Raw genomic sequence first — 18957 nt, 5'->3', positions numbered from 1 at the left:
CTGATCCAGGTGAAGCGAGTGCTTCAGGAGCTGGAGGCAGTAGCAGCAGCTCAACAACAACTGATGGGGTGAAGCCCAGGCAACAGGTCCCTAATGCTCCAGCATCAGATCCTCTTCCACCAGGGGAAAAATCCCATTTGGATGCTAAGATCCTATCCAGATCCGTCTGACATCACTGCTGCCAAGCAAACAGGAATGATGCGCAATGCTCACTGTTGCCTATCTTATCAAGGCTGCACTTTAAAAAATGAAATTGTCTAGAGAGCTCTTCTAAATGAAATTTCTTTGATTTACACTTGTGTAGACAAAATGGGTAATAATTTGGTAATATAGTAGGCCTTTCACGAATATTTTTCATGAAAAAAAAAAATGCACATGCACAACCCTGTGCCTGCTCCCGAGAGGGAACGCCTATTAAAGGCGTCGGGCACACTGTTTAAAAGTCTCTGTTTGCATCGCTCATACAAGCTTACTTTCCAAAAGATGATTTGACATTTTTCCACTATATCAGACTCACCACCGGTTAGTTAAAATGGAGACGAGCACGTAGGACGGCCCTAAGTAAACATATCACCAGATTGATTGACAATTAAGAGGGCCACTTATATTGATGATCCACCCGGAAAAAGAACATCCCCCTCTATACCTTTAACACGGCCAAATCCTCCTCCATCCTTACCGTCGACAGGCTGCAGCCATCTCCCCAATTCCTTTTTTTCCAGCCACTTTTGTTGAAATTTGCATTTTCCCCATTGTCTATTTTTTTCTCTGCCTTGAGCTTCTTTTCCGGACATATGGCTTTACGATCAAGCAGTGCAAATATATCGCAGAAAAAAATTGTTTTCATAAACTTTTTTTTTTTTTAAATAAAGCATTTTAAATGACACAATAAACACATCTAATGAATTTTAATGCCAATTAAGGCCATAATTAAAAAAATACTAATTTAATGGCTTGAAAAAAATTTTTGTGACCTGCAGAAAGCCTGTTTAATGCTTTAAACCAGGGGTCCTCAATGTTTTCCAGGCCAATGACCCCCAAATTGATGGCGAGATGGAGTGGGGACCCCCTAATTATATATATTAGGGATGCACGATATAATCGGCCCCCTATCGGTATCGGCCTGTATCGGCCTTAAAACTGAATATCGGCCACCCCACCCATATTTAACCCGATATTTGATCAGCTTCTGAGTTTCTAAAGTCAAAAAAAAAAATAAAAAATACTACTTCTTCTTCTTCCTCAAAAACCTCTTTTTTACAGACTTAAAAACTTTTAAAGAGGGAAAAAATATCGATACATTAAAATATCACAATATCTTCATATGCTGATATATTGCCATTTAAAAACATCATATCAATCTCTTTTACTAATGAAATATTGCTATATGTCATCGTTATGCTACGAAATCCCCCGAAAATTCCCGAAATGTTGCCATATTTTTATATGTTGATATATTGACGCGGTATCGATCTATTTTACCAACAAAATCTCACAAGAATTTGCAAAATATCACGAGAGCTTGTAACAGAACGATGAAATTTCACGAGATTTTGAAAGTAAAATAGATCGATACCGCGTTTTTAAAAATCTATTTGATATCAGCATATGAAAATATATTGAGTATATTATTTTTCAAAGTGTCAGAAATGGATAATAAAACTGCTATTTGAAATGACTACTTATTTTTGTCCAGCTTTAACATCAGTATCGGTATCGGTTATCGGCTACATGAGTTTTAAAATATCGGCATATCGGATATCGACCAAAATCCCAATATCGTGCATCCCTAATTATATATTGTATGAAACTGTGTTATATCAAACTGGTCCTATAGTCACTCTATTACAGATGGAGTAATGTAAAAAAAAAAAGTAATTTCTCCCTGGGATTATTAAAGTATTTCTGGTTCTGATTCCTGGTTGATGGGACAGCTGTTGTGAATGAAACGGTGCCCAGCTTGAAGAGGCTCCTGTGTGTCGCTGAATGTGTGCATTGATGACTGAAAGACGTCTTCTTCCTCCATTTATCCGTTTACTACAGTGTTGAATTCATGTTAATGTTTATTTAAAGACATTTTAGTTAGTGGAAAAAAATGCAGGGGAGAATATAAAAAAAGTCTACTCAACCAAAACTTTCGCAGTAACTCCGAGGACCCCCTGTTGAAGACCTCCGCTTTAAACACAAAACTGCTTCATCATTATCATTACTGTTTAGTTTAATTTTCTCTGAAGGATCTCAATATTCCAAACTTGCTGGAAGGTGGTCTATAGGAATGAAAGCTGTGAACTAAACATTAAACATCCTCACTGAGTCCTTCTGTTTTCTCCATGTCTACAGGTGGTGATGGGAGGTTCTAAAGTTTGGGTGAAGGGTGCAACGATCAATCGACCAACTGACTGATCAACCAGCCTAATCTACTCCAGCAAAGCTATGAAAAGCCACTGTTCATGTTTTGAAGCACAGAGTCTGCAACCTTTTAGATCCTAAGTAACCAGATAAATAAAAGCTATTTAGAGCTGCAAATATCTTTAAAGAAAACAGATTTATTTATTTATTTTTTTATATTAGCCATAGGAAATCTTTTTTTATTTTACCAAACAACATTTTAATTTTTAACCCTTTAAAACCAAATGTCATGAGTAGAAGTCAGAAGTATTTATATCATTGAGAGCTCTACATCCGTGTGACCAGTTGAAAAAGAACATCTGTAAGAAATGCAGGGAAATACTTAAAGCTTCACAAATTACACAAAATAAATTTCCATTGTTCCAGTGTGCGCACTGGGCGCGACTCATGCCACGATTGCCTGCCCCCCACCCCCATCTTATTTTATTGTTTATCTCATAATACAGAAAAAAATGGCTTATCTATTTCCTTGTAAAAGACTTAAATTAGCTTGTTAATACAGAAAAAAAATAAACTTTATAAAATTTATTTTTGTAAAAATTATCTCATTAAATCAGAAAAACTGACCTAATTTTCTCCCCCCCCCCCCATGTGTGAGCATTCTGGAGTAAAGTGGGACTGGAGCAAAGCTCCCTCCTTATAAGTCAAACACTGATATATATATATATATATAACAAAATAACCATTAAAACCGATCATCGTAATATTGCTGATACATCTTTTTCCTGCAGACACACCCATCGACCCCTCATCTTAGTGAGCATTTTACATCAATGAGGGCAATGTTTTAACCTCTTCACATATAGAATATAACATTATTGGATTTAGTATTTTGTTCCAACAAAGATCTTTGTGGAAAGCTGTGGATTTCAAATTAAACAAATTAAAAAGGTTTATAACAGGATTGCAATTTTCATTTGTCACTGTTTTACCCAGGATTAGTTTATCCAAATAACACATAGAAATCCATCAGCAGATCTGCTCTGTGATGAAAAGAAAAAATAAGTAGAAAAAATGAATAAAACAGAGTTACATCTTACAACTCAGGCTGGATTCTGAAACAGAAAACCATGTGGTTTCTTTCTGCATCTGAGCTGCCCTGGAGATCTAATTTAGAACCACACTAACCTGACTTTGGGAGTTTAAAGCTGTGTTTATTTCTCCTCTAAAGATACTGATACCGGATCAAATGGAAGGTGATTCAGTCCAGCAGCACTGCTGTAGATTTACATTTGCCACAAACACTGACATTTAATACAGTAGTCATCCTCAGAGATAGGGAGACGACACTCATCGTCTCCTGCTTTATCTGGGTCCGAGTCATGGGGCGGCAGTCTCAGCAGAGACTCCCACAGTTTCCTCTCCCCAGACACCTCCTCCAGCTCTGCTGGGGGAAGCCTGAGAGGCTCCCAGGCCAGCAGAGACATAGGGACTCTAATGTGTCCTGGGTCATCCCCTGGGCCTCCCCCCCATGGGACATTCCTGGAACACCTCCTGAGGGAGGCATCCAGGGGGGGATATGTCCGATCCACCTCAGCTGACTCTTGTCGATGAGGAGAAGCGGCTCTAATCTGAGAGTCTCCTGAATGACCGAGCTCCTCATCTCCATCATATTGGAGCGAACCCCCTCGACTGATCTTTCGTTGTAGTTATCCATTGTAGTTGTTCCTCGGTTTTTAAAAATGGCGCGTCCCGGCGCCGAATCGAGAAGTACGACAACACGGACAGCCAGAAAGGCATACCAAGGACCAATCGCAGCTGCTTTTTGTCTGCGCATTTCAGCTTGAGGTCTGCACCGGTTTGCAACCGTCCGATGCGTGGCCAGGATTTTTTTGAGGTGTGCGACGATGGTTGCAGAACCTCTGCGTGGGGGGCGTGGACGTGCAACAGAGACCGATTTGACAGTTGCAGAGGCTATGCGTGAGAAGCATAAATTGACCTCAACTCTCCCCCAATATATAGGGGATAAGTCGCTTTTTTCTGATCGAGAACCATCGCCTCAAACTTGGAGGAGCTGATTCTCATCCTCAGTGCATGCTGGGTAGATCTTGGCAGGATGGAGCCAGCAGAACCACGTCATCCAGATAAAGCAGGGACGAAATACGCCGGATGTCCCTCCGGCCCTTGGCTACGCCTAGAAATGCTGTCCATAAAGGTTATGAGGACTGGTGACAGAGGGCAGCAGTGTTGGAGTCTGACTTAATGCCAGCAAGACAGACTAAACCCTGCTCCGCTTCTACAGAGACCGAATGGCCCCTAGTTAAGGGTCCATGACGCTTTACTCCTGTAGCCCCCACCATGAATTTCTTTAATTAGCTTTATTTATTCACCTTTGTAATAACTACCTTATTTTTTTATTGTCATTTATTACTTATTTTTTGAAGTATTTATGTGAATGATATAATATTTTTGTCTGTTTTAGTCTTCCTTTGTATCTTTTTTTTACCCTATTTATTTCTTGAATGGTATTTATTTCTGCTTGTTGTTTTTGCATTTCTGTATGCATTTCTGCCAATGAGGAGGGGTGTGTTTTATAATTTAATTTCTACCTACATTTATTTGTTTATTGTATTTTGGCGGGGAATTAATTGTATGTTTATTTATTTATTGAGCATTTATTTATGTATTTATTTTTTAAATATGGCAGAGTTGGTCCTCCATATTAAGGGGTTTCATTGGCATTAATGGTAATATTACCAAGGTTTATGTGCAAACCAAAATATTTACATTCCAGGAAATTATCTCTACAGTGTATGTTCACTCAGAAAGCTTTACAAAAAATGTATTTATGATTTTAGTTCCTCCACAGGCACCGAAAAACCAACGCAAAGCGCAGAGAGAGAAACAGCCTTGCGAAATATCACCTTACTTCACCCTCTGCATGCTTCACCTTTAGCTTCCGCCTGGCTGCAGGTTTGACAGCTCCAGTTTCCATCGATTAAACTTGTTAGTTCTACTGAAAAAAAGTTATTAAATCTATTTAAAGTGACTCACTTGGTGTTGCAGGATAGTTTGATGCACTATCCGGGCATAATTGTCCAGTTTAACCCCAGAATTGCTTCGACTTCTCATGTTAGCAAAAGGGGGCGGGGTTCTGGCTTCTTCAGGCGAGGACACAGAGTTCGGAGGAGAAACCCTCTAAGTTCTGGACAGAAAGCTCATTTCTGCTGCGCTGCGCTGAAATGCGGCCAGTCCGGGAGATAAGAAGGACCTGGGAGGCTGAGAGACACGAACAAGCTGCAGAAGCAGCTGGAGACTCAGCGAAACCAACTGAAACCCGAAGCCGCGCGGAGGACGTCACCGGAAGCAGCTGTTATACCGGCTCACGCCTTCAAAATAAACTATGGAGGACCAACTCTGCCATATTTAGAAATAAAAGCAGAAATAAATAAATGCTGCATAAATAAAAAAAAGCAGTGGTGTTACTTAAGTAGAAGTATAAATACTGCAGTTTAAAAACACCCTGGTAAAAGTTGAAGAATCAACTTGACCTCTTTACTCAAAAGTGAAAAAGCATGTGCTCAAAAAACGACTTAAAGTATAAAAGTATAAAGTAACCTTTAAAAAAAACAGCCAGATGCCACTATATGAATTGAAAGCTATTTGTTTTTACTATTTCTGAAAATTATTTGAGATAGGGCCAAGGATGAGGAGGTCTTGTTGGTCTCCATCTCCCGATAAGCTCTTGCCTGTGTCCGACCTTTCAGACATTTCAACATCTTTTTCTGAATCCGACGTTGTAGCATGGTATAGACAATTCATGTTTGCAGTTTGAAGAACACCTGCTTGCTTCTGACGGTTTCCTTTAGCTAACCAATGAGTGTTTGCGTTATATGACTCATCCAATTACACTAGTTTTCACTAGATGTGGATGGCGACAATGATCTGCATTGGATGGCGCACATGGCGTGAAATAAGTATTTATAAAAATTAAACCGAAGCCAAGTGTAACAAGTAACGTTTGTTTTAAAAATGTAAGGAATAAAAAATTCAGATACTTGTATGAAAACTTAATGAGTAGAAGTCAGAAGTAGGAAGAAAAATAAGTAATGGAGTAAAATATAGATACCTAAAAAGTATACTTAAGTACAGTAACGATGTATTTGTACTTTGTTACTTGAGACCTCTGTAAATAAGCATGCAATTATTTCGCCCCCCAAAATAGAATAAACAAATAAATGTAGGTAGAAATTAAATCATACATTGAAGTCAGTAGTGGTTCTAAACGAAATTTACCAAAGGGGGGGGCAGGGTGGGCGTGTGTTGGTTTTATGGGACTGCAGAACAAAAGAATAATAAATTAAAAAATTTTTAAAAAGTGCATTGTTTAATATATTGAGTGACCCACAAAGCCAAGGTAACAGATTCATAATGAAACAGATAGAAACTGTGATCTATCGTCACACTGCTGAAGCTTAAAGCTGCGTGTTATTTATAATAAATTGTTAAATTGAATTGTTAAGGCGAAATATTCAGCTTGTCCAGGGAACAAATAACTATCAGTCTGTTCTGTTAGTGCATATCATTATAACATATTTATTTAGTCTTACACTGCAAAAACGGATGCAAAAGCTGAAAAATGTATTAAAATAAGTGTACTTGTCCTTAATTCTAAAAAAGTTTAATAAAACAATCCACTGAACTTTGTTTCCAGGTTTGAAGACATTCCGCTTCCCATCCAGGATTTTTTTTTTGGTGTTTTTTTAACTTTTTTTGAATAACTATAACCTGGATGACTGAGAATCGTCACCAGAACTTTCCCTTAATATGAGCAGATTAATAAGATGATCTACCATAGGACTGAGTATTTTTGCTCTTATAAATATATAATTAGGTGTGATGCTCTTGAAATAAGGTAAAATATGTTTTTTTTTTATTTTAAAGATAAATAATCTTAATTTATTGAAAATTATCTAACTTACCTGCTCAAATGAAAGGAAAATACACAGACTTTTAAGAAAAAATGACTTATTTAGATGATAAAAAATATTGCAGCGTAAGTTTTCAGTACAGGGGCCATAACAGGGACCAGGATCAGTTCTCCAGCGTACCCCCGTTGGCCCCTCTCTAGAACTGCCCATGGCTGAAGTGAATTGAATTTGAAGAATGTGATAAAAACATTTCTCAAAACAATATTTTATTTGGATAGTTAGCAAACAGAACTCTTTTTATGTATTTTTTTTTTCGGTAAATATCATATCTTGTCATTAAAGGGAAGAAAAGTATAACAAACTTAAAGCGTAGGAAACTAAAAGACTACAGAAGGATCCCAGAATGCATCGTTGTCTTCGTCCGTTCCTGCTCGGAAACCCTTTCCGCGATAAAACGTTCCTATCTCGTATCAATATTAAATAAAATATACACAATTCATATTTTAACAAATCACAACATCTGAACTATATATATGGACTTATTTCATAATCTCATATAATTATTTGCGATTTTTCGGTTTGTTTCTTTGCAAGTTTAAGGTTAGCTTTGGTTCGTTCCTCCAGGGGGGAATGTTGACGGTGTAACACCGACCCAGAGACCAGAGAGCCATAGCTAACAGTTTGCTGTTAAACACGTCCAAATAGGTTGTTTTTTATAATATTCTGACTTTAGTCAAATGAGTGGCCGAGAGGACAGTGATGAGAGCAGCAAACGGAGGGTGGCTTATGTCTACAGTCCGGAGTACATCGAGACTTGCGACACTTTATCCAAAGTCCCAAACAGGGTGAGATGCTTTAGCTTCCGTTTGCTTTCATTCACATGCAGACAGATGGAGGTTTAAACCGGATTCTCTCTTGTTCCCCATGAACAGGCGAGTATGGTCCACTCCCTGATCGAAGCATACGGACTGGTACAACACATGAGGTGAGTTTTATTTCTATTTTATTAAACTTCAGAGTCAGGGAAATGCATTGGAAAATAAAGAGGCTGGGATATACGGAAGACGATTAGGGCCACTGACAAAAAAAAAAAGTTAACAGATTTTTAAATTTATTTCAGTATAAAATGGGAGAAAAGTCAGAATTCTGACTTTAATATCAAAATTCTGATTTTTTTTTCCATATTATACTAAAACAAAATTTAAAAATCAGTTAACTTTTTTTTTTAGTAGCCCTTATAGTCTTCCGTACTATGATCTCTTCCTTCATTATCACAATTCTGAGACCAAGTCAGAATTCTGACTTTTCTCCCATATTGAAATAAAATTTTTAAAAAATAGTTGACTTTTTTTTGTTGTCGTCTTTTTTTAGTAGCCCTAATCGTCTTCCGTTCTACAATCTCTTCCTTCATAGTCACAGTTCTGAGATTAAAGTCCGAATTATGAGAAAAAAGTCAGAATTATTAGGATTAAAGTCAGAATTCTGACTTTTCCCTCATTTTATACAGAAATAAAATTTAAAAATCAGTTAACTTTTTTTTTAAAGTTGCCCCTATTTTCTTCCGTACTATGATCTCTTCCTTTATGGTTAGAATTCTGAGATTTAAGTCAGAATTATGAGAAAAAAGTCAAAATTCTGAGATTAAAGTAAGAATTCTGACTTTCCCCCCATATTATACAGAAGTAAAATTTTAAAATGTTACTTCTGTTAAAAAAAAAAAAAGAATATTAAGGTAAGATATTTTTCTCTGGAACTTTTTTTTCTAACTTTTAACAACAAAATATTTTAAATATGAACATCTTCCGTATTGCAGCCAGATCAGATATCCGGTTTTGAAAATGAGTCAAAGTCAAATTTAGTAGGGGGTGGTTGCTGCTAACACGTCAAATATTATTTTTGTTATTTATTGTTGTAAATATACTTAAAAATGTGGATAATCAAACTTTTATTGGATTGCTAAAAAGAAAGAAGTTAGAATTTCTTTTTTCCCACAAAATTTCATGTTTATGAACACACAACAATGTGTTTTACTATTTCAACTATCTACTATGATAACAGAACTATAATGTTGGATTTTAACATGTTTTTCACTTAAAAACATGCATGCTGTAAAACAGCCCATTGGTTATTAGCTAAGCCTTGTTTTTAGGACACTATTGCTGTTTATAAAGCTTTAGATCACTAGAACTCATAAAAATCGGTCAATTTGAAAAAAAAAAAAAATCAATACATAAAGATCGACCTGATTATTTCATAATGTATTTTAAAGAGGACTCCAGCAAACTGTCCAATTGGCATTAGAAGACATTTATTGCAACATTTCAGCTCTTGACCTTCATCATCCCTTTTCTCTTATGCACCTATGTTATATAGATGTGCAAAGTGCTTTATTAAATTATAATAGTATATTTATACATTTTAAAAGCTGCTGAGTTAATACCACATCAGAAATAACCACCCTGATAGAGCAGAAACAAGGAAACATTTCTATTTCTCCCTCTTGTTTTGTTTTTCTTGTCTTTTCCCGCAATGTGCGATTCCTTTAAAAGAAAAGGATCCAGAGAGTCTTATGACATAGACCAGGGGTGTCAAACCGGTTCCAGAAAGGGCCGTGTGGCTGCATGTTTTCTTTCCAACCAAGCAATAGCACACCAGACTCCAGTCATCTCATCAAGTCATCATGTTCAGATTGGACTCACTTGATGAGATGACTGGAATCTGGTGTGCTATTGCTTGGTAGGAAAGAAAAGCTGCAGCCACACGGCCCTTTCTGGAACCAGTTTGACACCCCTGACATAGACTAGGGGTGGGTATTGCCAAAGAAGTCACGATTCAATTCGAATCACGGTTCACAGGCCACGATGCGATTCTATCACGATGCATCACGATACTTTAATTATTGCGATGCATTGCAATATTTTATCCTCCATGTTTTGTTTTTGAATGACTCGGCACAGTATCCCGCGGCCGGAAATGCTTGTGACACAAGGCAGCGTGCGTCAACACATTTGCAGTGACATCTACTGGACTGGAAGTTGTATTAGACTTGTTTTTGGCTGATGTTTGCAAACCATTCATTCAATTTTATTTATTCATTTTTTTAGATTAATAATCGATTCTTGGCATCAAGAATCGATGCAGTAGATCACGAAAATTAGAATCACGATGCATCATCATCACGATTATTTTGCACACCCCTAACATAGACGCATCTAAAAAGGTGCAGGACGCCACTCTTTGAGGACTAGCATTTAGATTACCCGCTCTAAACTGTATTTAGTAATGAATTTAAAGAATGTTTTCGTTTTATTTATAACTACTGCATTATTCAATACCAATAGATATTGTGATAAATGTTTAAGTCCATATCTCCCATCTCCACAAATAGCTGCCTCAAAACCTTTAACTGAAACACAAACTAACCATAGTTTGGTTAAAAATTGTGTCCCACGTGAATCTAGAACCAATCAGCGGGAAACAGATATTAAAATGGGTAGATCAATTAACAACAACACGAAAATAAGTTTTTAGCATTGATTCAAACGTGTTTAGTTTTGCAAGTACAGTTAAACCTGCATAGAGAGATTTTAGTTTTATTTAGGGTTAAGCATTCTAACCAAAGACAGATGACTGTCGCCGTGGTGACTGTCACTGATAGGGATGTGAGGGACTCTGGTTTGAAACAGGAAGGGTATCTGATGTCATAAAGGTCAGATAGGAATTCAATAATGATTACACACAGAGTCAGTGTTGGTTTATTATCGTGTACACCAGTGCTGTTTGATGCATGCATTACTTAATACAGGGTTTTCATGGGTCATTAAAAATAAAAAGTCATTAAATTATAATTTTTTTTTTAATTAAGGCATTAAATAGCATTAACATTTATTAAAGTGATTATCGTGGCATTAAAAAAGCTTTATTTAAAAAAAAAAATTGATTACAAAAACAATTTTTTCTGATATATTATATCGCAATATATTTACACTTGATCGTAAAGCTGTATGTTCGGTAAAGAAGCCGGAGAAAAAGCTAGAGGAATGGAGAAAATGCAAATTTCAACAAAAGTTGCTGGGAAAACAAGGAAGTCGGGACATGGCTGCAGGCTGTCGACGGCAAAGATGACAAAAAATGTCACTGTGTGTGTATATATATATATATATATATATATATATATATATATATATATATATATATATATATATATATATATATATATATATATATATTTGGGGTGTAAATCACATCCATCATGGCGATTCGATTCAGTATCAATTTCCTGACCCAACGATTCGATTATTTCCGATAATCAAGAATACACAACGATATGGTTCGATTATTTGGTTAATTCTAATATTTTTTTTTTTTACGTTACAGTTGAAAAAAAAGTTTCAAATTTCAAATAAATCAATGAAAGCTCTAATATCGTTATACATTTTATATGAGAAACAACAGAGAATAACAGAACTCCCCCAGGCCTATGAAAACCTCATTCACTGTTAAATAATAATGCTAGGGATGCACAATATTGGGATTTTAGCCGATATCCGATATGCCGATATTTTTAAACCCATGTAGCCGATAACCGATATCGATACCGATGTTAGAGCTGGACAAAAATAAGTAGTCATTGAAAATAGCAGTTTTGTTATCTATTTCTGACACTTTGAAAAATAATATACTCAAATATATTTTCATATGCTGATATCAAATAGATTTTTAAAAACGCGGTATCGATCTATTTTACTTTCAAAATCTTGTGAAATTTCATCGTTCTGTTACAAACTCTCGTGATATTTTGCAAATTCTTGTGAGATTTTGTTAGTAAAATAGATCGATACCGCGTCAATATATCAACATATAAAAATATGGCAAAATTTCGTGAATTTTTGGGGGATTTCGTAGCATAACGATGACATATAGCAATATTTCATTAGTAAAAGAGATTGATATGCTGTTTTTAAATGGCAATATATCAGCATAGGAAGATATTGGGATATTTTAATGTATCAATATTTTTTCCCTCGTCTTTAGAAGCTTTTAAGTCTGTAAAAAAGAACTTTTTGAGGAAGAAGAAGTAGTAGTATTTATTTATTATTTTTTAGACTTTAGAAACTCAGAAGCTGATCAAATATCGGGTTAAATATCGGTGGGTTGGCCGATGTCCGATATTCAGTTTTAAGGCCGATACCGATAGGGGGCCGATTATATCGCGCATCCCTAAATAATGCCTCTGTTTTAGAGATTCTGAAAGGCCTTGCATCAAAAAATACTGCAAGCGGAAAGAGGGTGGTGGCTAAAGGAAGCGAGGTTGGAGGGAAAATAGGTTTAGTGCCACCGCAGCACGGGATTCAAAACTACGTCCACGAGCAAATGGATAAAAATAGACTGGAGGGGAAAAAAACATGAATCGATGCATCGGATCGTAAGCTGTTGGATCGATACATCGATACAAAACGATTATTATTTACACCCTTATCATATATATATATATATATACATATATATATTAGAGGTGGAACGGTTTACAAAATCCTCGGTTCGGTTCACGGTTTCGTGGTCACGTTTTCGGTTCGGTATATGTTGATTGTTAGCCTGACATGTTGGACATGTTGCTGTTAGCATAAACAAAACGTGTTGCACAATGCTTGCACACTGTTGCACTTTTATCCACAACTTTCTTTCCGCCGTCATCGTAGGTCACTCTAAATGCAAAGCGCTCCCATACAGCAGACCTATAAAGTGCTGCTGGCGCGTCTTCCAACTCCTGTTCTTTCCCACTCGCCATACCCACACAATTCTCCACAACAACTGATTTTTTTGTGCTACACCCGGCTAAGCTGCTTCGCTTCTTCTTCTTCTTGTTTACTACTGGTGGTTGGCTTTGGCCGCAGTACCGCCACCTTCTGCTCTGGAGTGTAATCGCTTCCTCTATGATAAAAAGGAGCAGCGCATGAACCGAACGAAACACACGCGAACCGAACCGAGACAGTCGAACCGAACGATTCTGACGGTTTTCAAAAACCGTTCCATCCCTAACATATATATATATATATATATATATATATATATATATATATATATATATATATATATATATTTATATATATATATATATATATATAAATAATTTCTGAGAGCATTAAAGGAGCATTAAAAAGCATCAAATGGGAGTTAATCATTCCTGTATAAACCCTGTAAAAGCTTTTACATTGCTTCAGTTTTACTGTCTGTACATTTGAGCTTCAAAGTTCTGCTCTAAAAGCTTTCAAAGCAGTTCAAAGGTGTAATGGTTTATACTTTTCCAGTTACTGAATAGTAGAAATCTTTGGTATAATCCATCTGTAGCAGATTTCTGTTCAGCCTTTTTACGGTGGGTTTCTTCCTAGTTTCTCTCAGTTTCCTCTTTCCTGGTCTCCCTCCAGTGTTGTGAAACCTCGAGCAGCCACCATGGAGGAGATGGCCATGTTCCACACAGACTCCTACCTGGAGCATCTGCACAAGATCAGCCAGGACGGAGACAACGACGACCCTCAGTCAGCCGACTTTGGCCTGGGTGGGCAATAAACTCTCTACAACTCTAGATATATTTATATATTTTGTTTATAACGTGATATAGAACTGTATAATCAAGCGTGTTTCAACAATAAAAAATGTGGTTAATATGGTGCAGACTTAATGGCCACCAGGGGGCAGCATGAACCTGCTTGGCGGTTTTAATGGTGCAGCTTTAAGGCCCTATCTGCTGAGGTTTTCATTTCTAACTTTAGGCTGATCCTGAGGTTAACTCGCCTTGTTTTTGTTTCCCTGTCTCATTCTTTGTCTTTATCTGTCGCTCTCACTCCTTTCCTTCACTCTCATCCTCCCTCTGCTCTTTGTTCTCAGCTCTTCCCGCTGGAACTTCCTCCTTTTGTGTTGAGCTCATTCACCCTGAGTTCATCCCTCTAATCAGTTAGAAAAAAATGAATCTCCCTCTTATGGTTGAAAGATCTCCTGCTAGACTGCCTCTCCTTTTCTCTTTCAGTAGAATTACATGTTAGGAGTTTAATAAATTACTAAATCATCTTTTGTCTCCCTGCATCCTCCTCACCTCATTCCTACCTCCTTTTATCTCCAGGCTATGATTGCCCCGTGGTGGAGGGCATATTCGACTATGCGGCGGCAGTAGGGGGCGCTACTCTAACAGCAGCAGAGTGTCTACTCAACCAAAAGTGTGATGTGGCCATTAACTGGGCTGGAGGCTGGCACCACGCTAAGAAGTAAGCTTAACATCTCATGCATGAGGACTAGAAAGGGACTGATGGCGGTTATTTTAAGGCCGATATGGATTCATTTGACATCCGTCTAAAAGATCCCAGAATTGTGCTACCGATATTTTTGGGGAAATATATTTAGCTGGTATTTAATTTCCTTCCTTCTTTTTTGTGATAGAAATAAAATAATGATAAAAAAGTTACAGAAGTCTTAATTTAAACAAAAACAGACCATTTATTAAGCAGAAAACCTCCTTTTTCAATTAAAGCCGAAGTCTGTAAGTTTTTAAAAATCACTTTTTGTCATATTGGCTAAAACTGTCCCTATGCCCAGACAGCAGTACATGTGATATGTAACCTGTGAAAAAAACTGCTTCAATTGGTCCCGCATACTGCCTGTATTTCAATCTGGAAAGAATAATTCGGGTCGAGTCAAAACAACCAATCACAGCCAGAGGAGCATCTGATGGAGTGTCAATCACAGCCCCCTCACCGCTTAACCTGCCGCTGCCGCGCGGCTGCAGCAGTCAGGAGGACGCGCGTGGAAGTCATGGCGGAGCGACAGCCACCAGCAAAAGAGAAACTGCCCTTACTGCCCCTGCCGACAACTGCTTACACTGCAAACTTTGGTATAACCAGCATCTTATATCTTGCTGCTTGGAGGTGAGTGTTATCGCTCTTACCGGTTCACACTCCATGCCGCGTATCCTGCTTGGACGCTTCTGGTCGCATGCGGTAGCCGCGCAAATGCTGTGAGAGGGGTGGAGCTTGGAGGTGGGGCATGAGTGAAGCAGAGAGGGTGGGGGAGTGACGTGAAACCTGTTTTTCTTCAAATTTTCAGTCGAAGTCTGCTCTCTTCTCAATGTTACAGACTGCAGCTTTAATCCTGCTAACAAACCAGCAATTCTCCCATTTCTTGTGTTTTTGTATTTTTATCTTCAATAGACTAGTTGAAGCTGTCAGTACTCACTGCTGCCACCCGCTGGTTTTAGGTGGGAACTGCTTGTTCCAGCAAACTTTTTTTTTTGTCCTTTTTTTTAAATTCCTCTCCTTAAAGGAATAGTACACCCAAAACATGATTAGCCTTCATTTTCTACTCACCCCCATGCTGAACAACACTCTGGAGTACTTTTTTGATATCTCAAATGCATCTGGAGATCTGGGAGGCTTCTTGCTGTCTGCTGACATTCAAATAATAGAGGTCTATGGCGCCCGAGACAGAAAGGTCCATAAAAGTCCACAAAAAACGTGTCAATATTCCTCCATACTGCTCGTCCAATGTATTCCAAGTGTCCTGAGTGGGTAGCATCCAGAATTTACTCGAAACGAAGTCATTTAGAATGTTTTTAGAGCATAAACAGTAGTGTATAGGATTTCCTGAAAGCGCGCACATGCGCGATCACAACGCTACGGAAGCCGGCAGACCAAACCAGCGCATTCAGCTCGGCAAAGAACTCATGCTCTTCCTCAACACTGAAGTCCTCAGACATTTTTCTTTTGTTGTTTCTTTCTTTGCACAGGTAAACAGCACATTTCTTCTTCTACGCTTGCATTATCGGCAGAGCAGACGCTGAATGCGCACTTTCATCTGGTTTGGTCAGGAAATCCTAAACACTACTGTTTATGCTCTAAAAACATTCTAAATGACTTCGTTTCGAGTAAATTCTGGATGCTACCCACTCAGGACACTTGGAATACATTGGACGAGCAGTATGGAGGAATATTGAAACGTTTTTTGTGGACTTTTATGGACCTTTCTGTCTCGGGCACCATAGACCTCCATTATTTGAATGTCAGCAGACAGCAAGAAGCCTCCCAGATCTCCAGATGCATTTGAGATATCAAAAAAGTACTCCAGAGTGTTGTTCAGCATGGGGGTGAGTAGAAAATGAAGGCTAATCATGTTTTGGGTGTACTATTCCTTTAATCTATGGAGGACCAACTCTGCCATATTTAAAAATAAATACAGAAATAAATAAATAAGCATACAATTAATTGCCCCCAAAATACAATAAACAAATAAATGTAGGTAGAAAATAAATTATACAGTGAGACATAAATGTATGAATGTCTTTTAATTAGCTTCTTTATTTATTCACCTTTGTTATACTTACCTTATTTATTTATAGTCCGTTATAATCTTCAACTTTTTTTATTTATTACTTATTTTTTTAAGTATTAATTTGTGTGCATGATATTATATTTTTGTCTGTTTTATTTTCTCTTTGTATTTTTTTTTACCTTATTTCTTTCTTCCGTGCTATTTATTTCTGCCTGTCGTTTTTACATTTCTGTCTGTATTTCTGCCTCATTATGCAAATGAGGAGGGGGTGTGTCTTAGAGGGTTAACTTAATTAGCTAATAACTAAACTATTTTACTTAATCTTTTAATTTGAGCATTTCATTTTTATAAATGTACGCTTTCCTTCTCAAATAATAAAAAGAACATAAATAGGTTGGATGGAAGTTAGTAAGGAATCAAAGTAAACACAAAATAAAATCATTATATTAACCTGCATTTATAAAACTGCAGCTGTCCTATAATCACATTTAAACTTGATGAATTGACTTAATTAGTTTTACTTTGTTTTCACCTGAGCTGCTTTGCTGAGCTCCGATAGCTCAGAGTGTTAAACAGCTGATCCCAGGCTGTTCTCTACATCCAGTCTGCTCCTCTGCTTGGTTTGGATGTGTGTCACAGCTAAAGGTGAACTCTAACATATAAGTAAAATATACTTTTTGGTGGATAAAAGCCTGTTTAATTTTTCAGTTGGGTCCTTGCAAAACAAAACAGACCCTGTCTTATTTTACCAACTAAGAAATCCGTCATGTAGCAGGAGTTGCCTGGTTACATGGCTGACTCCTGGCCTGAAAAGAATCTCCCAGTCCAGCCCTGCCATGACTCCAGAGCGCAGCTGAACATTCGGACCATGTAACCAGGCAGCGCCCCCTGTCTGTAGCTCAAAGGAAGAGGATAATGTTTGTCGGTTCGCCTACAATGAAAGCAGAGCTATTATGGACTTTGAGTCGGGATCAGAACAAATGCTGATGAAGATTCTCAGTCATCCAGGTCATAGTCATTCCGTAAAAGTTCAAAAAATATCCACTGGACTTGGTTTCCAAGATCTGAAGAAGTTTCGCCACCTCTCCAGCTTTCTAAATTCAAATGTTTGAATTTGAGAAATTTCAACATTTCAACATTTGAATTGAGAAAGCTTCCTGGAGAGGTGGAGAAACGTCTTCAAATCTTGGAAACCAAGTCAAGCGGATATTTTTTTTTTTTACTTTTACGGAATGATCAAAACAAAGTTTGCGAATTCCATTCATTAGTTGTTCAAAATGTGCTTTTAGCTTTCTTCCTATATGGAAAGTTTTTCAAAAAGAAAGTAATGGTTTATGTTAAAATAAGCATCAGGTTAAATTTATGGCAACCAGTTTTTTTTATTTATTTTTTTTATTTCGAGGGACAAAAAAAAGTTTAAAAGTCTTAAATTTAACTTGCCTTATGTTGTAGAAACCCTGTATCTATTCATGCAGTTTAACGTAACCATATCATTCCAGAGTGTCATTGTGATCTTGGGTTCTTTGTCTAACAGAGAACTGTTCAATAACGTTTAAATTGTATAATTATATCCTTGTGGTTTGCGTAAAAAGGATTTTGGAGCTAATAGAGTCACGTGTGACATAAACACAGTGACTCAGGTTCCTGCCAGCTGACCAAATCTACGTTGTTATAGTGTTATTGTGAAGTTTCATTAACGGCACATATATTTACCTGAGAACTGATGATGTCTTTGTGTTACAGACCCTGATGCACTGCAGTGTACATGACAGTAAAGTAGTGAATCTCAATCAATGAATTAACTTATCACTACTGTATTTTAAATAGGCCTATAGACTCATAGGTCTTTTCACCCACTGTTCAAAAGTACTTCCAGCAGCACTGGGGGTAGAATTTGGATATAAAAGCCAAAGAGGAGAAGGTTTAGCCTCTGATTGCTTCTCCTCTGCGTTCGTCTCCCCAGGGATGAAGCCTCGGGGTTCTGCTACGTGAACGACGCAGTGCTGGGGATCCTGAAGCTGAGGGAGAAGTTTGAGCGAGTGCTGTACGTGGATGTTGACCTGCATCACGGAGACGGTACGGAGTGCAAAAGCAGAAAATAGAGCTGCTCTTTATTCTTCTACATAGCTGATCGAGAGTAAGAAACCTGCCGTCTTTCATTTTCTGAATGCCTTTGCTTTTCCATAGTTTAAATGCTCCATCATATTTCCATGGGGTGAACTTTTCATTAGTATTCTTTGTAGTTTTTTTTTTTAGTGTCCTTATAGCCGAAGAATATAGAAAGATGTTTAAGGGGAAATCTGGAGCAGATTTCTGTTCAGTGTCTACCCAAGCTGGAGGTGTCCTCAGATTAAAGCAATGA

General features: G+C 37.5%; 2 protein-coding genes across 6 annotated transcripts in view; one reads left to right on the top strand and one right to left on the bottom strand.

The window, feature by feature from the left end:
* Positions 1 to 5719, bottom strand: part of phka1a (phosphorylase kinase, alpha 1a (muscle)) — a 48474-nt gene extending 42755 nt beyond the window's left edge. For all 5 annotated transcript variants that reach the window (XM_038293143.1, XM_038293144.1, XM_038293145.1 and 2 more), the window contains exon 1: positions 5404 to 5719. In XM_038293143.1, coding sequence (XP_038149071.1) covers positions 5404 to 5481 — 78 coding nt within the window. In that variant the 5' untranslated portion in view covers positions 5482 to 5719. The remainder of the gene's footprint in view (positions 1 to 5403) is intronic.
* Positions 5720 to 7924: 2205 nt separating this feature from the next.
* The window catches only part of hdac8 (histone deacetylase 8), a 56965-nt gene continuing 45932 nt past the window's right edge, over positions 7925 to 18957 (top strand). The window contains exons 1-5 of the mRNA XM_038293158.1: positions 7925 to 8125; positions 8213 to 8265; positions 13706 to 13836; positions 14398 to 14539; positions 18559 to 18671. Coding sequence (XP_038149086.1) covers positions 8018 to 8125; positions 8213 to 8265; positions 13706 to 13836; positions 14398 to 14539; positions 18559 to 18671 — 547 coding nt within the window. The 5' untranslated portion in view covers positions 7925 to 8017. The remainder of the gene's footprint in view (positions 8126 to 8212; positions 8266 to 13705; positions 13837 to 14397; positions 14540 to 18558; positions 18672 to 18957) is intronic.

This window comes from Cyprinodon tularosa, unplaced genomic scaffold (genome assembly GCF_016077235.1).
Source record: "Cyprinodon tularosa strain WSP-4 unplaced genomic scaffold, ASM1607723v1 ctg321, whole genome shotgun sequence".
NCBI lineage: Eukaryota > Metazoa > Chordata > Actinopteri > Cyprinodontiformes > Cyprinodontidae > Cyprinodon > Cyprinodon tularosa.
Note: the sequence above shows the minus strand (reverse complement) of the source record. Positions and strands in the feature narration are given on the sequence as shown.